This window comes from Dermacentor andersoni, chromosome 6 (genome assembly GCF_023375885.2).
Source record: "Dermacentor andersoni chromosome 6, qqDerAnde1_hic_scaffold, whole genome shotgun sequence".
NCBI lineage: Eukaryota > Metazoa > Arthropoda > Arachnida > Ixodida > Ixodidae > Dermacentor > Dermacentor andersoni.
The window spans coordinates 39352015-39377067 of record NC_092819.1 but is presented as its reverse complement, the minus strand read 5'-3'; the positions used below and the strand labels follow the sequence as shown (position 1 = coordinate 39377067).

Sequence of the window (25053 nt, the reverse complement as noted above, 5' to 3'; positions counted from 1 at the left end):
GTGTTGTCCTTTTAAGTGTAAGAAGCATGTCGCAGAGTTACGACAACTTCGAGGCAAGATGGCAGCACTCGGTATACCTGAGCTATTCGCGCTCGAAACGAGCTGCTGCTCACTTTCACTCATCGGGCAAGGACCATACTCGAAATATCCCGACGTGCCTGCCTTGTGAAACACGACGATTACACGAAACGCCCATTTCACGCAGCGTTGGTAAAGCTATGCGTCGTCCTCTGGCAGCCAGTAGTCTGGCGCTCCAGAGCAATTTACGTACACGCAAACGACACAACCGGCTTGGTATTCTGCAGAGGGTGCCTGTCTACCTGTGACGTGTAGCATTCGGGGAGTTTAGCGGACCTTTTTTTGGCAGTGTTGCGCCAGCCGTGGCTGTAACTGTAGTAGGCGAGTACTTTGAGGCGCATCGGATGTATCATTGAGCACGGGATTAGCACATATTCCAAAACTTCGTTCCAGCGCAACCGGTCGAAGTAGTCGAGGACTCGCTAGCTATAATGGAAAAAGTATTGCGAAAGAGGTGCGAACATAGTCGAGAGAGATTGAGATATCAGCGAACGGTGTCAGGTTTCGAGAGATGTTAACCCGGTAAGCCGAAGCCAGAGAAGTCAGCCAAGCCATTGCGTCAGTGCCAATGGTGTCGCGTCGCAGTGCATGAAATCTCATTGTGTAATGCTTGTCAGTGCAACAAATTGCGTTATTTTCTAACGCGTCGAGGAAGAAACAAAGAATCGAAACTTCGGCATAGGATTTCCTTTCGGGCGCAATGTTCCCCATTTTCCCCTATGACTCCCAGTCACACAACCAAAACCGACACCCACACGGGATCAGAGATATTAAATGTATGGTTGTGTAAACGCAAATATCTCCCGAAGAGTAGAAAATTGTGCAATTAAGTTAGTTTAGCTTCCTCATTCTTGGCGGCACGGCGCCATGTTTGTCGTCTCGCTTTATTCATCTCCGTCTCCTGTGCTGCACTCCCCCCCCCCCCCCCATTCATGAATGAGCAAAAAATATATTACTTTCCTTTGTCGGTGTTATAAATGACACTGCAGAATTCCGAATAGTATTCTTCGTTTGTTTTCTAGTTTTTGTCTAGTTCTGCCACGCGCATCCACTCTTAAAGAAACGAATGTTTGCCGTGGTGGAGGAGGAGGAATAAACTTTATTAGTAGAAATGAGCCGACGGCAAAATCGTCCGAGGTGGGCGGCGTCCCTAGTCCAGGATGCCGTGGGCCTGAGCCGATAGCTTGGCCCTGCTCACCAGGCGATGCTGGTCTTCAGGGCTCGAGCTCGTCAGCTGGGCCTTCCACTGCTCGACGGTTGGTCCGGTGATGGGTGGTGTCGATGGGTTTTGTTGACATTCCCATACCATGTGGTAGAGGGTATTGGGCGTAGAGCAGAAGGCGCATTTGTGAGTATAGCTCGTACGATACATGGCGTGTAGCAGGGTGCCGTGCGGGAATGTGCCGGTCTGCAATTTTCGGAAGATCACCGCCTCTTCTCTTGTCAGCTTGGGATGCGGGGGTGGACAGATCCTCCTACCCAGTCTGTAGTCGCTCAGGATATCGGCGTATCTTTTCGGGACGCTATGTTGTTGGTCTACCGGTGCTCGTGAACCCGGTGGGATAGCCCAGAGAATGTGATCTCGGGCAGCGGCATTTGCCGCTACATTACCCGCCAGGGACTCGTGTCCCGGGGCCCAGACAATGTACAGTTCTGGAAAATTGTCTCGTTTTTCTAGGATGCTCAGGGCTTGTTTGGAAATGCGGCCCTTTTAATAATTTCTACATGCTGTTTGTGAGTCGGTGATGAGTGTGATTTGATCTTCCTCTCGCTGGACCGTAGTGGCCGCCAGGGCTATCGCCGTTTCTTCCGCGCAGTCGATGTCTGGAGTGCTTACCGAGGCCGCTGCTACCTCTTGTCCTTGGCCGTTGATCACGCTGATAGCGTGGGCCGCTCTGTTCTTGTACTTTGCCGCGTCGGTGTATCGGACTTCTCCTTGTTTTGGTCTTTCGTAGGCCTTACGTAGAGCTTTCACTCTCGCTCGCCTCTTTTCTCTGTGGTATTCAGGGTGCATGTTTCTCGGGATGCTGGCCACCGTGATCTTCTCCCTCAGGGGTAGAGGAACCCGCTGTTTTGTGTACTCACATTCGACTGGGTATCCCAGTCTTATTAGCGTGTCCCTATCCGTGCTGGTGAGCTTGAGTCGCTCTATCTGGCTCGTCTTGTGGGCCTCTACTAGTTCCTCCCAAGTATTGTGGATGCCCAGGCTGAGTAGCTTCTCCGTCGACGTCGTCGGTGGAAGCCCCAGCGCCAGCTTGTAGGTCTTCCGTATTAGGGTGTTCAATTTGTCTCTCTCGCTGTTCTTGAGACTCAGGTACGGGGTGCCGTAAGTGACTCTGCTGATTATCAGGGCTTGTATTAATCTGACTGTGTCCTGCTCTTTCAGGCCGTGCTTTTTGTTTGTCCCTCTTCGCATCAAGTGCCGTGGCAACGAGAGGAAAAGGTCTGGCGCAGAACTGGTCGGCTTTCTTGAGCAACCTTTTATATTAGCGTATAGAGAACTCACGTTTTCCTTTATTCTGTGGTCAGGAATTCTTCGCTTGTGCAACACGATTTGGCATCTACAGAAACCACTTGCGAGAAGGCGCGCGCACTATCGCACTCAGTATCAGCTACAACGCGAAAGCGCGTGACAAAGTGTTCAGGCGTTGTAGGTCGTCATAGGCTCACTCGTTCTGGCGTTGTAGGTGCCAGCCTAATACCTGGACAACGAGCTGTAATAGGACCACATGACAGCGAACATTGACAATTTCACCGTCTTGTACAAAAGGGCATTAATTAGCCTTACATAATGCCCCAGAATACCGCGCTATATTCATTGTGATACTGGATTTTATGCGAGCTAAGCAACTGTTACGTTTAGCTTAGAATGCCAGACCACCAGGTAACGCCATTCATAGCTGACAAATGAGAGATGTGCGGCACATACGGGCCCTTCGATCGAGTGTGAAGTAGGTGCAAGCAACGGGATGTTTTGATGTTTTGGTAATCATTCTACTTTCCAAAATGACCTTGAACTAACCTACAGATGGCGCGTAACTTGGCAGATGTCCAATAACGCCTCCAAATGTAAGCTAATTTCGTTTAGTCGAAAGCGCTATAACTCAGTGTTTCACTATTCGATTAATAATACCGTAGTTTCAACTGCCACATCGTACAAATGTCTCGGCGTTTACCTTTCGTCGGGCTTATCCTGGACAACGCATGTAATACCTGTCTCATCCAAAGCTTCCAAATCTCTCGGCTACCTGCGTAGAAACTTGGGCAACGCGCCTTCTAATGTACAAAAATTCGCACATCATACTTCGCCCACAACTAGAATATGCTTCATCCACATGGTCACCCCCCATATCAAGATTATCCAATCCATATGTTGGAAGCCGTTCAGAATAAGACAGCCAGATTCACCTCTGCCAACTACGACTATTATTCGAGCATTATCCTAATAAAACAAAACCTTGCATTTCAGCCATTGGAAGATCGCCGCGTCATTGCTTCTTTATGTCTTTCACAAGTACATTTATAGTAGTAAGTTTCACTGTTTGCGGCTTCATGCTCCTGTGCGCACGTATCGACGCATTCACAACGCACTTAGTTTCGTGCGCATTCGTTCTCAAACACAGGCATTTACCTAGAAATATTGCATATTAGAACGATCTCTCGGATCTCATTCCAGCCATCTCTAATCCTGAAACATTCTGTGATAACCTGAATTCCTTGCGTGTTAATATTGTATAACGATATTGCACTTTGCTATTTTTCTGTCATGTAAAAACTGTTGCTCTCCTTATTCAATGCCCTTCAATGGGCTTGTAAAGCATTGTGAATAAACAAATAAATAATAATGGGTGTTATTTGGTTTTAAAACGTAGATGACCAATAAAAAAAGGAAAGAAAGAGCAAAGAAATTAACAGATTGGAAACAACTAAGCCTTTGATTACTTATGAATGCAATGCCGCATATATGACTGTTCAAACCAAATAATTTGCATGCCGACAAGAGCTAATTAAACTCGCTCATTCCTGCGTCATAAAGGCAAAGGCGAACTTCTTACAATGTCACCGTCTCTCGCGAACTATGTTTTGAAGCACGGATGCCGATAGCGCAAGCGCAGTGGCGGTTGTGAAGGTGGAACTCAAAGTGAATTCCTTGGTTGTTATCCAGTATTAGACGTGGCGCATTGCCTGACTTCTTTTCATCTTGGAAATGATAAGTAAATGTGCTAAAAGACGGTCAGATGAAATAAAAGAACTACGCACGAAGAAGGCCACAGCCAATCTAAAGCAAACCCAACAGCAGAGTAACGAGAACGTTCAAAATATTTAGGAGATATCTGTATTATTTCGCAACGAACGACATTTGGAATGTCCGAAACAGTAAAGATCTGTTTCGCGGTGACTTCATCAGACATTTCCTGTTCGGCTACTACGAGTAATCAGTGAGCAAACCCATCTATATACTTCGCTGCACTAGGCGTACAATGAGCTTCAGAAAACAAACAATTGGCGGTCACCATCACAGATCTCTTGATCATCGTCATCAAGGTTTCTTTTATGTCCACTGTAGGACAAAGACACCTCCCATCGATCTCCAGTTGCCCCTGTTTTCTGTCCGCACACCCCATCGTATGCCTGAAGATTTCCTAATTTCATCACACCGCCTAGTTCTCTGCCGTCCTTGACTGGGCTTCCCTTCCTACAGCACTCTTTCTGTAACTCTAATCGCACACTAGCTATCTGCCCTACGTATTATTACATGGTCTGTCTAACTCCATTACTCCATCTAAATCTCTAATAGAATATAACCTGTCCCCCCGCTAAGTTTCTAACACATATGTTTGTAACGATAGTATGCAGTATTTATGCACACAGCGACATTCCGGTGGTCGTGACTTGGTAATGCCTGCCGTATGTACTATTTCTTGCCGTAACCCGGGCCCCATGCGTTTATTTGGCCTGGATAAATATACTCGTGTACTGATTTTACAAGCTCACTGCCAGTCACGAATTCTTGCTCTCTTGCTAGGCTATTTAGCATTATGTTTAAATTTAGGATGTTATACAGCAACCCTACTCTTACACTTCGTCGTCTAAGGTCCTTAATCACTTGTTGCAAGTCATCTACAGCGTCGCTGAACAGGACGATGTCATCTGCAGCCCATAGGCTACTTATCGGCGGCCCGTTGATCTTCATAGCTAAGATCGCAACATACACGTCATTTAATCACATTGTTATGCCAGGGCAAACGCTCATTCGCCTTAAATGTTACGCGCCCTGCCAGATTCTCTTGTTTGTGGAGCAAATTCGCGCAGACAAATGCACATCCAACGGTCATGTTGGAGTCTAAGTGAAGTGGCGAAGGTAAATGCTATAAAACTTAATTTTATATGTACAAATGCTTTTGTTATCATTCCGCAACGTCTAACCTCATTCCGGATTTTTGCAAAGCGCCGCTCCCAACTTTAATGTCAAGGAATGTTAATGTTTATGTACCGCGCCGTTCAGAATCTATGCCGATACTTAAGCACCAGTTCACGTGGATGCACAGCGTGAAATGTCACCGCAGTGATGCCACAAGGACTAAGACGTTCTTTCATGATTGTACGTAGAAGAATGTTAAGGAGAGGTGTGTGCCGAGATAGCGACACCGCACAAATATCTGAATATATTTATGGATCTACACCTCTGGGGGGGGGGGGGGGGGGTCACAGTGGTACATACCCATTCTGGAGGATTAGCAGTGAAAGGGCACACGCGCTGTTGCACATGCGCCGTGGCTTGACAATGGGAGTGCGCCAAATGAAAATTTGAAGGAAACTGTTGAATATCATGCACTGTTTCATTAAAAGGTATCGATGTATCAGTATACCTATATATGAAGCAACATTACAAGCGCATTTTTACGTCGTTAATTATTGTTTGATTCTGCACAATATAGAAGCGCTTACTATTACTGGTTTACACAGCTGGCCTACATCGTCCATGTCTGCACAATTGGTTATGGTAGTGCACTTGTGTGTGTCATGATTACAACTGATATTGTCATATTGCCTAATTATATTGCGGTATTTGTCTTCTGCTTTCGATCACGCATTTACCTTGCCTCTGGGCGTAAGTTGGTTCGAACTCATCGCCGAACTGTATTTGTGCCGAAGCATTGTAAAGCTGCAATGTTTACTTTTTATTCCTTAACTCCAGTTTCTCTTTTAGAAAATGCGTTCATTCAACAGCTTAGCGTTTTCCAGCAGTATTCAGGAGTTTACCTGTGGCGTTTGAGTCCTCCAAATGTTTCCCAGGAATAACGAGAATTCTTCCCAACGTTACATGGGATTCCCTAAACGTATCCGGGTGTCGGGGGCTCACAATGTCTGTTTGTACAAATTAAGATCAGTAAATCGAAAGTCAGTGAAGGGTAGCGATATTTTTTTTCACCGCAATCTCGGAAGAAGAGGGAGAGTTTAATTAAAGCTGAGGATGGTCAGCCCTGCTACATGCATGGGCTTGTTACTCGAGACGACACGCGGCTGACATGGCGCGAAGGAACCACGTAAAAAAAATATCTAAAAGAGTTGTAAAGAAAATGCTACAACGCCTTGGAGATGTTTTAGTTTATATTTTTGACTTACGGCGGAAGCAAAAAGAAGACAAGGAGCGGTGGGCAACCGAGATTATACTGTTGTTTTATCGAACGTCATCAGTACCGCATACATTCTTTATGAGCGATGAAAGACCACAGGAGATGATAAAATGAATTACACGCACTCTGTAACGTCATCATCAGCTTTCACAACAACGTCCACCGCTTCTAGCGATGCTAGAGCCGTCCCAGGACAAAGGCCCCTGCCGCATCGCTTAAATCTCGGAGTGCTGAAAAATTCAGCGTCCCATCCAGAAGAGGGCAGCTACCTCTCCTGTTGCTTTTGCGACGCCACTGTTTGTTTCACTGTAGCCCCGATAAAACATAGTCCGGTACAAAGCAGCAGGAATCATCCAATGGCAGGGCAGCATGGTAGGATTGTCTGCGCCTTCTTCGATGTTTGAACGAGGCAGCTTTCGTGTGAAATAGCAGAAGAGTGGTTGGGCTCGTGTCGTTGGAGGTCATCGATCGGATTTACGGTATATTTATTCACGGGGTCAACGGCTGGGCGGTACGGAGAAAGGGAGAGGATGACGCATACTCAACGCAAAAGAAAAAAGCCATTGCACTGGCAGCACCCCGAGCGTAGCTTCACACTGGATTTCAGTTAGAACGATAGATGACGATTTTTAGTACATCTGACCTTAAATGCTTTCGCTTCTTATTTATGTTTTCTCGTCGCTACGGTCACGCAAAGAATTAGCGTTTGAATAAATCAATGCAGAGGCACGTGGGTGCGAAAACTGGGAATGTAATCCCGCGTTTCGGAATATGTGATCTGTATGGAGCAGCACTTCTCGATAAGTTATGGGACGTCGTTTCGATCGAACTTTAGATCGAAGAAGAGGGGCGATCAAGATACAGCCGAAGCTGTTCTTGATATTTTGACGATAAACAATGCAAAAAAGTTCACTGAAAAAGGATAGCGGCTGTCTGTGCACAAAGTTTGTAATTGTAGTCCGAAACAAGGAAAAAACAAAAATGAACCAGGCATACAACTTTTAAAATACGTCTTATCATAAGGTTTACGCGGGGAAGCTGAAATGACTAGTAAAGATGTTTTTAGAACGCGGGCAAATCAGCTTCTATGCCTAGACGTGAACCGCGAGTGCTTTACTTACTAAACGTTGTGCAACACGAGATTCCTTGTCCTATAATGCCTTCTGGACTTTTGGGAGCTTACATTTCGCAAGTTACTTAAGCTTTGGTGCTTTTCGAACGCAAATATTATCTTCCCCTCAGTGTCACCCGATCCACTGGGGATAAATGGCATTAGCATTTCTTGCCACTCAATCCTGGCTTGCACGACACCGCGCCTACTTCAAATGACTAATTTGTACGTGTAGTACTTCGTGCTCAGGCGACGAGCCCAGCCTCAAATTGTAAAGCGATTTCCAACCTGAGCCGCTGCTTACCACCAGTGCAAAAAAAAATCAAAGTAAAGAAAGAAAATTCAGCAGAGACACTTAAGACTGCTTGCGTGTGGGGATGCGAAAGCATTACAGTCCCCTTGGGGGAAATGTTTTCGTCACGTGCTCAATGACGCGCGCACTAGGCACGCCTTTACTCTGCCTGAATTGTGGAACCGCCGTGGCGTCTCGTAGGCGTGCTCGTCCCGCATCGCGGAGGCCCGAGTTAGATTCCCACCCTGACCGAAATGTACCAGATCTTCTTTTCAAAGCCAGCAACTTCATATATCTATAGGAACCTTCCTGAGAAACTTGACCTCAATCCGAGCATTTCTTACTTTATTATTTTTTTTTATACTCTTCGCGCCATCGGCCATTTTTGGCACCATCGCTCGCTCACGACGCCGCCGACGACGACGCCGGATTTTCGCGTAATGGGACGTGCAATGCTTTCGCATTAAAACAAGAAAGCAAAAATTTGTTTCGCGTCTTTGACGTGCTCAGCCTCAGATATCATTAGGGACGCCGTAGTGGCGGACTGCGGATAGCATTTTTTACCTAGCTGGTGTCCCTCAACCTGTACCCAATGCACGGTAGACGCGAGCGTTCTTGCATTTGGCCCCCATCGAAACGCAGCCGCCGCGGTCGGGATCGAACCCGCAACCTCTAGCTGCAGGAGCGCTACGCCATGACAACCGAGCAACCGGCGGCGGTTACGGGCCAACGATCCCTTGTGCTCACCTCTCGCCGTGACGATGCCGTAGGCCGAGTGGTGGACGAACGTGTCGGTCATGGTGAACTCGCAGTCGCTCTGCGTGACGTAGGCGGCGGTCGCGTACTCCATGATGAAGGCCACTTTCTCCTCGTTCTTGACGCGATCGAGACCCTCTGCGAACGTGCCCGGGTTGTTGCGTCCGCTGCGTTCGACGAACTGCGACAACCTCTGGTGCAGCGGGACGTTGGAGTGCTGCGAGAACCGACGAACCCTGGGTTTCACACTTCTTGTTGCGCTTCATAAAAAACAAACGCCTTTTTTTTTTCTCCGCAAAATCCAAGAGTAACAGAGTGGCATGCTGGGCTACTTGATGATGCTTCCACAACTTCCGAACAAAACGTTCACCTATTCTCCATTGTGCCTCGGTGGATTCGTTGTGATGGACTTAGCACGGTGTTATATAAGATACAGGTCGAGAAATATTTCTTAGTATTAAAGACGTACGCCTCTCCGCACATTCACTTTTCGGATGTAGCATTTCTAAATTAGTGTATTTTATCGTTTCTGTTAAACATTTTTCAGATCGTTTGAAAGCAGTCCTGATAGTCTCTTTAAATGCAAAACAAATAAAGAGCGCGCTACAAAATGCAGTGGTCTTTACATTGGGTCCTTCTGTTCGCAATGCAATCATGCGACCAGCGCTGTCACATCAAATGGGAATGCGAAAGGAGAATATATTGATGAAAGGGTTCACTACGCGTCCAGGTAACATTGAAACGAAAAGAAGAACGCAAGAACGTTCGGTCACTCCTTTTCCTGAAATGTGAACAGAGCGAGAACGTTTTTCTTCCCCATAAATCGACAAGACAAATAAGTGAAGGGCTCTATAAACATCGCCATCAAACTCGTGTTTGTTGAATTAAATTCTTTTACCCAGATTTTTCGACTGGCCGCTCACCACTTGTTTGCGATTTGCCTAACCTTGCCAACATCTGCGGTTATTTTGCATCTGCTTGTCTCAGCCACGAAACTAACGCTATACGAGAAAAAAAGAAGGAAACTTCGACAGAAAGCTCGTCTCGCGTGGAGACTCTGTCAAACCTATAGGCTCTTTGCGTGCAATATAAATGAAGCACCAGTGCATGTGGATGACAGGACACAAATCTTACTGTAAACAACTTAAATATTCATGTTTGTGGGACATTCTTTTACGCGCTGAGGGAGTTCAGCACTAACCTTGTATATAAAGGAGAATGCGAGCTGGCGCAAATACCCGCGGCAAATAAGCTCGTCAATATTCGTTATCAAGGTTCATTTTTTTTTATCCTTGCAACTTATTGCACTCAGTACTTCGCATAAGAGATAACAATAATCTGAATAGAAGCAAAACTTCTTGTCTGGCATTGGGGGAAAGCCCGGCTCACGGCATAACCTAATTTCAGCACTGTGTGACTCCTGCCAAACAGGGCGCCCTGGTTTATGATGTTAAGATTGACCGCCGGCACCTTGGGTGTACTGCTTTGTTTGTGCAAAAATGTATGAGGACAAAGACAGAAACTGAATGCTAAAGATGTTTGTGATTGGGCTGCTCAACCTCACAAAGCTCAATTTATCATTTCCTTATACGCTGAATTCCATAGCTGAAAATACTGCTATAGGTGCGGCAAGCTTAACGCGAATCCCGTAGTAGCATTTAGATCCGCTGCAGGAAGCTTTAGATGCTGGGTCTTTACTAATTTAACAATCATTACTTAATTCATTAGAATACTAATTTTTCTCGCCGGATTATTCTTTTTTAAAACAAATGCACTCTCCATGACTAGAAATAAATGTGAGAATGTTCTTTTAATTTCTGTTGATGTAAAATGGTGCTTCGGGCTTCTAGGGCTAACTCTTCATAAATTCTGTGACAAATAACAACACATTACACGAATGCATGCTTGTGAATTGTTAGTGAATGGTCATACAATATCAAGTTCAACCTTACACTCCGCAGGGAAGAATCAAATAAGGCAGCCCTCCTTCAAATTAATGAAGAAGAATCAATGTTGGCTTTTGTATTCGTTTGTATTAGCAGGCCCACGCGACACCACAATGAAAACGCCCTAACCCCACATTTTTCTCGCACAGACCTATTTAAGTTTTCCTATTTCCCGAGAACCATTAGTGAATGGAAATGCCTTTCCAAAGCAAGTGATCAAACTGCGAAGTAACCTTCCTGGGCCTTTATTATTGATGCTTTTTCTTCGTTGCTGTTTCTTTTGAATTTCTTTTGTGTTTGTATCGACCACCCTGCTTTCATCATGAGTCCGCAGTATTGTATATATAACAAATAAAAGCTTGCACTGTCTCATTCGGCGCTGTCCCCCCACGTGTGCACGCAGTCACCGCGTCTTTCCTTGCATTTCTTTCTCATCTTTCTGTACTACGGCTCCCCTCCCTGAGCGTGACGTCGCTAACCATACAACTCTTCTATTGTTATTTTTCTGTCACTCTTACTCCACCGTGAGAGATGGGGGACAACCACTCCTTACTGGATTCTGGAGACGCTTACCTGGTGACAAGCCTGGCATGCTACTGCATTTGACGAAGGTGACACATGAAATTACCCATTCACACGTAGTGTCCACACAACAGACACAAACACGCACCTTATCAAGTAACTAAGGTGTCTGGTCGAGGCCAGTGTCTCCCATTAAGGCAAACACCTGGTTTACACAGCCGTCATCCGCTCAGTCCCGTCAGTGTCCTAGCACTAGATGCTCTGTACCTTCATCGAATGGTGACGCGTCAGGGTGGACGAAGTGCAAGACGGTTGCGTGAATCAGGCCTTAAAGCACAAATCGTTGCGAGCAAAGAACTACACCAGCACTGGTCCAACGTCTAACTACTCGGTGAAACGCCAAGGAGCTGCCACGCAAATTTTTAGGCGGATTTTTTTTCAGCAACCTTTCAAACCACATAGTGCGTGCTAACGTGCGGTTAACTGAAAAGCAGGAGTCGTGATCGCTTTAACCGCCGTTTCGTTGAAACACACAAATCGTGCGACTCACCTCAAGGAAAGCGCGTGTGCTTCCACCTCGTATGGCGATGTAGGTGAAGCCGGGGGTCTTCATGAGCTCGTCGACGGAGTCGTAGTCCGGTCCGCTGTCTTGCCACAAGATGCTCTCGCACAGGTTGCTCACCACGATCGCCAGCACGATGAAAGTGAAGAAGTACCAGAAGCCAGCCAACACACGGGTCGCTGGTGCCCTGCAAGGATAGGGAATGCGTAGGGAATTAGGGGTATATTGGGCTGAGCGTGAATCTTCGTGTATGAACAACCTCGCTGGCTCACTGACCATATATAACGTTCTACTGCCAATCATAAAGTCACAGGTCCAATTCTCGGTTGCGACGCCCCCAATCTGACGAGACCGATCATGGCGCGTACAAAGCTTCAAGTTCTGGGGCGTTACGTGCCAAAAACCACGCTCTCATTAAGGGGCACGTCGCACGGGGGGACTCAGCCTTCATTTTGACCAACTGTGGTCCTTTAACGTGCGCCTAAAGCTACGTACACGAGCGTTTTGCATTCCCCCCTCCCCCCCCCCCCTCCCATCTAAGTGCCGGCCCCCGCTGCCGCCACTGCACTGGGTGGCAGGACTTTCTTCGCCCGATGAAAACACACCGATGCAATGTGCACATGCTCTCCCTCAACACAGATGATGATGATCATTTATTGACATCTCCTTCGAAACGGGGAGGTGACAAATAGTCACCTAGCCGGTTTGAGATAATCAGGTATGCTATACTTTTTTTTCATTCTATCATTTTGTATACAGCTCCTTAGTCGTTCTTTCTCTTTCCCAAAACCTTCCTCAATACCTGCCATGCAGCCCCACTTGTGCCTGTAACGAATCCGATCGCATCGGTCTCTTCCCTACTCTTTTTTTTAACCAATGGTCGAATGGAGAGACTAGAGACTGGAAGACTGGAGATTAGGCAAGATTATTTCAGTGCCCAAAATAGGTCCTCCACAGTTATGCAGTATTTATCGTCCCGTTTCACTCACCCGGGTTTGTTGCAAGCTAATGGAACATCTTATTTAATTCTATATCATAAACATTTTGGTATCTAATGACCTATTTCATTCTATTCAACATGGCTTTCTTAAAGGTATTTCACGTGACACTCATTCAACTGCCTTTATTTTTTTATGACCTAAGCTCTAACCTCGATTTGAACGTACCTGGCGACGCGCTTTTCTTAGAGTTTGAAAAGACATTTGACAAAATTCCACACAAACGGCTACTCCAAAAACTTTCCCGCCTCAACATTAATCCATTTGTACTAGACTGAATACGCAGCTTTCTCACTAACTAGCAGCAGTTTGTATTTGCTAAGACGCACTCATCAAAACGATCGCCTGTACTTTCGGGCATATACCACAAAGCACTGTTCTCGGACCACTACTCTTTCTAATTTACATTATTGACCTTCCTACTGAGATCACTCGTAATATTCTATTGTTCGCAGACGATTGTGAAATTTATCAACGAATAACTAACACTTCAGATATGCACTTGCTTTAAGATTACCTCAAACGCACTGAATTATGGTGTAACGAATGGATGATGTCTTTAAATGCTAAAACAAAAACTCACTAATTTCTTTCCATCGCAGACAGCTTCATCAATCAGAGAAATACACCACATACAGCTCCGAAATATTATTCGTTGAATTATGTAAATACCTCGGCATAGGATTTTAAACTACCGTAACTTGATCACGCCATGTCATTAACATAGCCAATGCCGCGAATAGCACCCTGGGTTTTCTCCGCTCGAACCTTAGACTCGCTCCCCCATCAGTAAAAATTATTAGCTTACGTCATATATGTCTGCCCTAAGTTAGAATATGCACGCTCTGTCAGGGATCCTCATCAACGTAACCTATCTAATACACTTGAATCAGTTCAAGACCGGGCAGCCCGGTTTATTGACTCTGAATATTCTAATCATGCAAGCATTTGTGAACTGAAAAGCCCGTGCCGGTCTTAGTAATCTAGAATCGCGACGTCATATGTTCCAGACTGTGTCTTTTTCTTCCCTAATTCTATCATTCGCCCAAACTAGAGCTCCCTGGCTCCAATTCCGCAGGTCCAGTAGAAGGTAGTTGAATTGGAACCGATAGATTTCTCCGAACCGTTGCTTCAATCTAGCCGCGCATGCAAGCCCCGAATCTAATGTATGGCCACACTTGCCACCGTGTACACGGGCCCTAGACTGTGAGCGCGAGCCAATGTAATGCGCCATCTCAGAGGCCTTTTAGGTACAATAATATTAAATACATGAACTGAAATACTCTAAACGTATATTACCTGTCTCTTCAATAAAACTTGGTGCTGGGCTAGTTGGTGATGCATTCTTTAAAACTGATGGTAGCGTTTCCTCGTCGTCGTGTCGTCTTTTCATCGCGTGTCCGTCCTTTTTAGCGCTACCATCAGTTTTAAGAAATGCATTACCTGTCTCGACTGCTGACCGGATTTTGCTTCCGTCCACTTTAAGTGCGAGCGCTTCTAGAAAGTGGACCTTACCTATACAGGTCTTGCTAGGTGAATATCTTCAATAGAACTGCGACTTGAGCGAGTCGGTAACACGTCGTCTTGAAATAAAACAGCGCGTAATAAGCGGGGACGGGTGGAAAAAAGTGACACACGTCGCAAGCTCTTGTCACTTGTACTACCCGTCCTCGTTTTTGCGAGCTCTTTTATTTCGAGACGAATATCTTCGCGTTCCATTAGGTTATGCTGAGTGGTCTCCCTATTTTTGTTGCGGCAGATACCTGCCTCATCTCGTTGCGAATATTTGATCGGCTATGTTCTTTGTACTTAGGCCACAAAGCTCGAGCCTCAAATAGTAAGGCACTGTCCCTTTGTGTTAACGTGCATATTTCCCCTTCTAGCTGCTTTCTTGCCATTCTTGTAAATATCCATGGTACCCGCCGTGGTTGCTCAGTGGCTATGGTGTTGGGCTGCTGAGCACGAGGTCACGGGTTCGAACCCCGGCCACGGCGGCCGCATTTCGATGGGGGCGAAATGCGAAAACACCCGTGTACTTAGATTTAGGTGCACGTTAAAGAACCCCTGGTGGTCGAAATTTCCGGAGTCCCCCACTACGGTGTGCCTCATAATCAGAAAGTGGTTTTGGCACGTAAAACCCCACAATCTAAATATCCATGGTCTTCTTTTTTTTTCATTCTGTGCATCCAATTTAGTGTCTCTGTTTCTTTCGCTTTGTTTATGATGGCGTGATGTTTTCGATGACGTTTTGACGTCGTATTCCTCGTCCTACGCGCTCAACAAGGCTTCGCTTAGGCCGACTCCCAGAGTGTATGGGATGTATACATGGCTTCAAAGCGAACTTGTCAGCACTTTATAGGAAAAGCGCTTCCACGAGTCCTAATTTTTCTTGCGATGTTTTCGTCGCACATCAAAAGTGCATAGCTGACGTTATAAAAATATGGTGCAGACATACCAACCAGAAAGAGAACGTTTGTTTATAAAATGAATAAGAGCATACGTTCGTTCGAACGGTGACAACACGCTCCACATAAAGAAGTTTCAAGGAAGCGAACCAACTTGCCTGGTTGTACGTCACCGGACCGAAACAGCAAACTGCAGTTCTACGAAATTCGTTTAATGACGAGCCAGGCTGGATCTTCAGCCTCATGCGTCTTATTACGAGAGAAGCAAAGAAAATATGGCGGAGGAAATTAGATACGAGTATGACAGCGATCGCCGGATGCTCACCGCAGGCGTTACACATAAATCTACGTGTTTTTTTTTTTTCAACCACAAACTATATTATGAGCCCCAGATCGTCCTTACTGGAATTAATAAGAATTGAGTGAGCGTCGCGATAATTTGTTAATAATTAGTATGTGTTTTCTTTCCACAGAGAGACTACAGCATCTAATTATAGAGAGAATAATAGAATCACCCATAGCAACCACATCAGTGCTTCTCTTAGGCAATAACAGCAATATATAATTACGTGCCAGACATTTGAAATTACAGAAGTCGCCTACACGTTCCGCTTTCGAGCCTGTTGCTGCCTCTTCCCGTGCGAGGCACGTATTTCGTGCTGCCAGTTTGCTTTATGCTGCTAGTTATCGTGTTAACCCACATGAAACAACCTACACATTGAACTTTTCTGGGTGCGTGTGTGCGTTTGCGTGTTCGCGTGCGCGCGTGTGTGTGTTCGTGTGTGTGCATGCATGTGTGTGCATGCATGTGTGTGCATGCGTGTGGGTGTGCATGCGTGTGGGTGTGCATGCGTGTGGGTGTGCATGTGTTTGCGTGTGCGTGCGTGTGCGTGCGCGTGTGTGTGTGCGTGTGTGTGTGCGCGTGTGTGCGCGTGCGTTAGTTTGTGTGTGTGCGTGTGCGTGCATGCGCGTGTGTGTGCATGTGCGTGTGTGTGTGTATGCGCGCGCGCGCGCGCTACTAAAACGTAGCAAAACAGTTACGCGATTTACGCGCTATGTCCTAAGCTGAACTGAAATAAAATCACACTTGTGCTTGATTTCACCAACATCAGCCCTTCGTCAGGGGTGAGAGGAACTCACGTTGAAGAGACTCCAAGGGCTACGTGTATTCTCTTCGCTAAACCCTGTCACTGACATCGAAGTTCGAGAGTGTAAAACGTATAAGTAGAAATTCAAATTTCGTGCCACTTTCATTTTAACAAAAAAAAAAAACCTCCTTCTTTTTCCCTTACTTTCTCTCTTTTTTCTTTTGATAATCACTGTGCAAAGGTACTCAAGCTTTACAAAGAGCGACACTTTTTTCTTTCCTCAGCAATAAAGCCAGATTTTCTTTTTCTAAGCGTAGCAACAAACAATCGAGCGTTACCAACCATAAAGCCTCTCCCCATCTCATTAACTCAAAAGTCACATACAGAACAATGAACGTCATTAAGGTATACTCCTCGCAGGACTTGTTGCGATTGCCTTTACGTGCTGAAGCTCTGCAATATGGCAAAGTGACCGTAACTCCATGTCGAAGTAGTTTCGTAATGTCGAAGCACCTCCGCTTTCGTGTGCATCCAGCTGTTCTCCATTGTAATGCTCGATCGCATAATCCTTTGTGCAACTGCGACGGCGCGCAATACGTTCGGAGCTAAATTTGGATCAGCGAGGACCTGCCTTCCTCAGTGGAGGACTCTTCCTTTCCGCCTATGATATTCCGACAAAAGTTCTTACTTCAGCACGAAATTCACGAGCATACATTTCACTTCTTGCTGGGCGTATATTCTCGCTCATTACACATTTCTTACTGTTACGTGTAAAGCGGTGCATGGATAGGCAGCGCGCGATATAAGGCCTAAGCCAGTCGATCACCTAACCATGACGCATTTGAGGAATATAGATTCACCAGGGGAACACTACAGATCGTGAAAATCGCAAGGGTGAATAAGAATTTCAAATTAAGCCGGAACGGCACTGCGCTTTCAAGAGTCTGAAAGGCACAACTTTATGCAGCAATATAAAATGAGCAGCGCACAACTGCATATTATAAGTTATTACGTGTTAGCTAATAAGAGAGTAAGAAGTCCGTTTAAATATTAATGCCCTTCAATCATCTGCGCTCAACTCGCTCGACGAAGCAGATGCAAAAGAGAAATCACGTCAACGAATAAACGAGGACACATCCGTCGCCACATGGTGCGTTAGCAGCTGCCTGAATGAAGCAGCAAATCTGGCTGGAAGTTGTGGAGTATTTGAACTTGGTGGCTGCGAAAGGTTTTCAAAGCAGAGAATGTCGGCAGTTACGATTTAGCTGACGAGTTATGTAAAAAGTTGAAATTATGCACGAAGTGGAAGAGATGCAGTGGAAACATGCGCGCGTTACCGAAAAACGACAAGCATACATGTATAAATGCACGGCAGCCTGCCGTTACTCCGCGGTTTCCGTGATGTAGGCTTAATTCCGAAAAAAAAAAAAGAAAACTTCAAATCCCAGACATGCTGCAGACAAAAATAATAGCTTTCAATAAAGCTCAGAATGCGCAGGACTAACATTACTCTGCACCTACAAATTTCGGAGGATTATAAGTGTAAAACACATTAATTACATCCTGCACCTACAGATTGGAAATGGGCAGATGTGCTCGCAGGTCTGCTGCTCCTTTCGGAAATCCAGGAAAAGCAGAGGGAAGGCGGCAGATGGAAATTCAAGACGATGAGCAAAACAAGAACAAGGTGAAAGCGGGAGCCAACGTTTCGACAAGTGGACTTGCCGTTTTCAACGCGACATACGCTTTCCCCGGCACAGTATATATATATATATATATATATATATATATATATATATATATATATATATATATATATATATATATATATATATATATATATATATATATATAGTTCTAAAGGGGCGAGGGCGAAGGGTGGGTGGGTGCAGCGACGAGCGAAGGTGTGTTAGCGGCGAGGGTGTAGCATTCAGAATGAAGGAGTGCTGTGCACAAGGCCAGTGACACGGCCGTATGTAAGTCACGTGTCAACGGTGTGCACAGCCCCCCTCTATTACATGCTTTGCTGGTGGTCGTGGGCTATCGTGTCTCTGAAAGAGATCATGGAAGGAGCGGCAGAAACCGGTGCTCGGTAGCTCAATTGGTAGAGCATCGCACGCGACATGCGAAGGTTGTGGGTTCGGTTCCCACCTGCAGCACGCTGTTTTTTCATCCAATTTTTTTTCCATTAATTTATCGTTTCATTATTTCATTTATTAAGCACAAGTAATTTCCCCTATGTTTTCCTTGGTGTCGGTGCTTGTTGGCTTCTTATTATATGACTAATAACAATCGGGCCCCTCGGTTAATGCCCTTTCTTCTCGTTTATATATATATATATATATATATATATATTTATATAAACGAGAAGAAAGAGGATTAACCGAGGGGCCCGATTTTTATTAGTCATATCATAAGGCGCCAACAAACACTGACACCAAGGACAACATAGGGGAAATTACTTGTGCCTAATAAATGAAACAATGAAACGATAAAATAGAAATATATATATATATATATATATATATATATATATATATATATATATATATATATATATACTGAAATGCAATGAATAAATAAATAAAAGAAAGGAAAAAAAGGAAAAGAAAACAATAAGCAACCAAACTAAGTGTTCTTGCCTATAGCTTGAAATTTAGCATAGCGAATACATTCTAAAACTCCCTTTGAAACGTTTATGCGTATTGGTTGCAATGTCTTGAACTTATGGATTATGTATTTTCTGTATTTTCTGTATTCTGTATTTTCTGTCTCTTTGAGAACGGAAATTTGGCTGTAAGATGGAGAGTTTAACGTGACAGTTCTGCAGAAGCCCGCAAGGTGGAAAGAAGTAATTATTAAAGGAAAAATGAAACAACCACCCAAACGTAGCTAAGTGCGACAAAGGAAACCCCTACGCGTTGCCCGAAAGAAAAGCTTCCCATTTGAAGAAAAATTCGTCCTGGTCAGGGACTCGAACCCAGGACCACCACCTTTCCGGGGCAGCCTCACGTTTGGGTGGATGTCTCATTTTCCCTTTATTAAGGTAGAGTTGAAGTTCATCAAAGTTATGACCTGGTCGGTTGAAATGCTTGGCGACAGCTTTCGGAAGCTTTTTAGCTGCGGCCGCACTATGTCCGTTTAATCTGACGTTCGCTGGTTGCACCGTTTCACCGATATATTGTTTCTTACAGAAGGAACATTCGCGCATATAAATCACATCCGAAGTTGTACAAGTAAAGCTAGCTTTGACTTCGTGTGTATAACCATTTGCGCTGCTTTTAATTTTGGTGCCACTTTGAAGGTGCCTGCAGATTTTGCACCTGGGGCGACAGCATTCTTTTATTACGGGGGAACGATGTTGGCTGGCCTTCGCGTGCACTGACATGTCTGTGATGTTTCTTTTGCGGCGATAGGTAACCCTGGGTACATCCAGGAGCGTTTTTCTCAGACGCTTGATACTTGATAATGTTGGGTGATATTTTCATAGGATGTTGTCTGTGTTTGGGAGTGCATTAGTGCATTAGAAGATTTCGTTATAATGTTATATATATATGATGCCCAAGAACAAAGAAGCAGCCCGCTTTTATCTTCTTCCTAAAATACATAAAATTCCCGTCGAAGAAATATTTACAGCAGAAATCCCAGGTCGCTCTATTGTATCTAATAACACATCTACCGAGTAACTATCTAAATTCTTAAATCACCACCTGTGGAACATCCCCACCACCCCCCAATCTATTGTTCAAGACACGTGGCACTTCATTTGAATTATCGATGGCATCAACGCTAACCAAATCTTTTCCGACCGCGCTATTCTAGTCACTTTACATGTTTGTCCCCTTTACACTAACATACCCATGAGTGAATAAATTGAAGCCGTATCGAAATCCCTCGCAATCAATCCTCAAGCGCACGCTCCTAATGTTTACCTGTCGCTCCTTAGGTTAGTTCTCACGCTCAACTATTTCCAATTCGATTCTGTTCACTACCTGCAAAGTTTCGGCACTAGCATGGGGACATCATTCGCTCCCATATATGCGAATATTTTCACGGGACAGCTTGAAGCAGACCTGTTGATATCCCACCCTTTAAAACCCCACACCTATCTTCGTTACATCGACGACATATTTATAATATGGGAACACGGCACAAGCGCGTTAACCGACTTAATAAAGACATTCTGACCTCATGGGTTAGTCAAAATGAAGGCTCGACGTTTGCAAGATACACATAGTCGAGTGCTTTATTAATCACGTCTTCGCATCAGCATTAATTTTATACTTGGGGGCCGCTCGGTCTAATAGAAAAGTGTGTGCGGCTCTGTTTATCGTCTTTGCAAGGAAGAAAAAGAAAATGACTGCGAGGCTGTCAGATCTCTTTCAAATCCTACCCGCTTAGCAAATGCATAGGAAAACAACAGAAGTAATTTTCCAGTTCTCATGAAAACATTTGTGCGTTTCGTACAATCATCGTGGTTATGATTTTGATCTTTCAGTTAGGTTTACTCGGTGACTCTCTGGTGCAGCCCTTCTAGTACTGAGTTTAATTATCTCCTGCATATTCAGTATACTATTAAAATGAACTTCTCTTTGCTTACCCCCACGAGTTAGGCATGACTTCTGCTGCTGGCTGCCACTGAGTCAGTCGTTATCTAGGTGAATATATTTGTGCACGTACATGCAAGAAGGGTCATATGTGCGCTTAATGCAATTAGCATCAAGCAGCTTTCTATACTCATTTATGAGGTCCGACAAAGTGTGCCAGTAGCGCACGTTTGTTCTGCGTAAGAGAGGGAGAAAGAAATTTATTTACAGAAAGGCAAAGAGGTCGGCCTGATGTATAACTTGCTCTGGCCTGGTACTCTACACTGGAGAAAAGGGACGGGGAGGGAAAGGGCTAATGAATGATGATGATGGTATAAGGAAGAGATGCGTATTTACAAATTCAGAGTTGTAGCATCCCTAAAGCCGTGAGTGTCTTGGCTAAGAAAAGAAATTGAAATGCTAGCTACAAGGGTGTGGCGCAGATGTCTAGACATTAGCTGCGGTATACGCACTAGGCGTTTCCGCTCCTGATATTGTGTTTGTAGAAGCGATCGGGTGTGTGAGGGTGCTCCTTCTTCCATGAGATTTCCGTGGAGAGGATGTTTTAGAGCGTGCGCGCCTAAATTATTATACGCTCACCAGAGTTGCCAGATTGCTTGCCGGATGTTTAAGTATATACAGGCGGCGAGTAAACCAGCACCACCAGAACACCCGCGCCGCCACTGACTCACGAAGGGAAATGCGAGGCGTGACCGTGACTTGGCAAAATTCCCGCAATACTGCGGGCGCGATCGGTCGGTATCCCATAATGCGCGGAGAAATGCAATGCTGATGCCAAACAGTGTTACTGGGAATAACATCTTCACCATAGACTTATCCATGTTAGTGCTAAATCTTGCTGATTGATTTTTTTTTGTTTTTTCATTTGCGTGTCCATCGGAAATATTGTTTGTATAAGTTTCTGCATAAGTGTCTGTACATGAACTATGTACAATGCATTGTACATTTTCTTTTTTTATTGGAACTACCGTTATGCCGATTTGTGTACGGTGGCCAGGTCCCCTCAAGCTGTTCCATCAGCCGTTTTATTCCTGGTCACCCGCAACTTTCCTGCAAATGAGCTCAATTGAATTCAGTCTTGATGAACGGGGAGAAAACAGTCGAAAGAGTTTCAAAGATTAAATGCCCGCTGGCTCCCGTCGGCTCTCGCCCGGCCTCGTTGGCAAGCGTCTACGAAAGTGTCGTTCAATCGCCTTTTCGTGAATCGTTTTCCCTTTGCAATGGTGCCACGTTTGGCAGATGTCGGACTCATCATTCACATCCCCTCAGAGTAGGGTAATGAACCAGATGCAATCTTGATTTGACTTACCTGCCTTCAACGTGTCGAATATCTGGCAAATACCCCAGCGGACCATACTTTCTGGGAATGCCATGGAGCAATCTCTTCTCTGCACTATTTTAACTCGCTGAAACGTCCCACCTTCTCTTGGACACCCCTGGGAGAGCTTGACCGCTCTAACGCATGAGCTATAAGCCCTGCACTTTGGGTATCGCTGAGGGTCTGCATAAATCATGTCAACTGGCTCGGGTAAATGAACTGAGCACCACGACAGGAGACCCAGCTGGACTCCGACAGTGGCTACTCGGACAAGGAGTTGTTAAGAGGAAGCTATAGCTCGGGTCCTCCTATCTAAATAGACGTAAAAGGAAAATTCGTTTTTCTAAGCAACCATTGCATCAAATTTGGCGAGGTTTGTAGCATTTAAAAGAAAAACTTAAAATATAGTGACTGTCGGCTCCGAATTCTCGCTTTAGATGGTCAATTTTTTATTAAAGAGCGGCAATAATCAAAAATTTTCAGAAAACGATACTACCAAGTTTACAACTCTGCAACTCAGCAATGAAAAGTGATATCACAATTATGTGAATTTATTTATTTATTTATTTATTTATTTATTTATTTACGTATACTGCAGCCCAATAGAGGGCTATAGCAAGAGTGGGAACATTATACATTCCTATACATTACACGTTAAAAATACACAAAAACACAAAAGGATGAATGATCAAAAAAGAAGCGCTTTACATGTTAGCGAAGTGTCTACCAGTGATAGCTATGAAATGTTTTACTGATAGTGAGCGAATGTTACCGGGTAGAGAATTCCAAAGCTCTATTGTACGTGGAAAAAAAACTGTATACTTGTATGGGTTAGTACAGGCAGAAATATGTGCTATGTTCAAGGCGTGGGAGCTACTAGCACAACTTGCGTTAGTAAATGTGATATAGTTACAGTCAGAAAGGCCAGAAGTGGAGTTGTTAATTGTATACAAAAGTTTTAAGGCTTCAATCAGATAACGTGAAAGTAATGGCTCAATGTTTAAAGACTGTTGAGCCTGTCTTGGTGAGAAAGTGCGGCTGTAATTTTGGCAAAGGAAACGGATAGATTTTCGTTAAACGTTATTGAACGAACTTATTTCGCGTTGTTTGTAGGGGAACGAAACGACAAATGCATATTCTAAAACAGGACGAATTAGCGTTTTATATAATAGCAGTTTATAATATCGCGGGGGGTCCTAGCCACAGTGCGCCGCAAATAACCTAATTTTTTAGGGCTATCCCATTTCCGTATTCAATATGTTTAGACTGTCAAAGGTGTTCGGTTAGAATGACACCTAAGTATTTATACTCAGACACTCTGCTAAATTGGATGCCATCCAGAGAATAATCAAACAAGAGGGGGCTCTGTCTATTGGAAAATGACATCACGACTGTTTTACTACAGTTGATGTTCGTTCGTCACGTCTTGCACCAAGCGCAGAAAGACATAAGGGATTGGGCAAGATGGTGGTGGTCATCAATGGAGTTAATAGATTCCTATAATACGCAGTCACCGGCCATAAAGTCTGATTTTAGTTGAGGTGCTTTGATGGAGCATCTAATAGTACAGCTAAAGCGGACAAAATTGATATGTTACACATCAGTCTCAACAAATTTAGTAATATGGAAATACAGTTTTTGCAGAACCCTTGTACACAACGCAACAAATTCACGTAAGATATAATATGACACATCAAATTTGTCCGCTTTCAATGGTCTAGTGGATGCCGTTTACAGAACCATGATATCTGTTCTTAATTCAGAGCTATCTATTTGTAAACTTCGTGCTTCTATATTTTTTCGAACGTTCAAATTTTTGAAAATCTTTCAAACACAATTCAGACCCTAAATCAACATTCCGCTTCAAAGAGTCACTGGAATTTAACTTTGTCTCTAAAATACAACAAATTTCACTAAAATCGATCCAGGAGTTATCTCAGAAAAACGGTTTTGCGTTTTACATGTATTTGAATAGGCCGCGTTGGAGGTGGGCCCGAGCTAAAGCTCTCTCTCTCTCCATATTACAGTCGCTGTTTAGCACTCTCGTCAGCCAATGCACATGGCGTAGGTGAAGAACGCCTTACCTGGGGTCGAGGCTCACTCTCTGATGGAGCAGCGTTGTGAGCACGAACAGGAAGCAGTTGAACAGGTTGAAGCGGTTCTCCATGCACTCGCCACCCTTCCCGTCGTCCACCAACATCCACTCGCGGAAGCTAAGCCGCGCGCTGATGTACATCACGAATATGGTGCATGCCGTGGCCAGCAGGATGTAAATCCATACCTGTGGGATAGGTCCAGGGAGAGACAAATTAGCAGCGCTAACGAGCGTGGTACCGATTGCTATCAAAGAAAAATACAAGGGCAGTAGTTATTGTTCGCAGCATTCAAATAAAAAAGACCCTAAAAGGAAGGTATGTTCCGTACACGTATGTATTACACCAAACAGCCATTCCGGGTCATATTTATTTCCCGAAACTTCGGTTTGGGCGAAACAACTGTGCCACGACTAGTTATCATCGCTGGATACACGACAACAGATACAATACAGCACTCTTGAATTATTACACAACACCGGTCTTACAGCACACATAGTATACTACACGCCTAAGTCTTGATAGCAATAAGAAAATAAAAAGCAAGCACGAGTATAATAAAGTGGTGTTGTGCCTAGCGCGTAATCCTAGCATACACTGTCGACATTAAAAGTGAGCGATACCAGCTCAACTAATAAC

At 44.6% G+C, this 25053-nt stretch overlaps 1 protein-coding gene across 1 annotated transcript in view; it reads right to left on the bottom strand.

Moving 5' to 3' along the window:
* The window catches only part of LOC126521931 (glutamate receptor ionotropic, kainate 2-like), a 105138-nt gene that overhangs the window by 11558 nt on the left and 68527 nt on the right, over positions 1-25053 (bottom strand). The window contains exons 11-13 of the mRNA XM_050170676.3: positions 24406-24602; positions 11894-12092; positions 8867-9092 (exon numbers count right to left, since the gene is read on the bottom strand). Of these exons, the coding sequence (XP_050026633.2) occupies positions 8867-9092; positions 11894-12092; positions 24406-24602 (622 nt within the window). The remainder of the gene's footprint in view (positions 1-8866; positions 9093-11893; positions 12093-24405; positions 24603-25053) is intronic.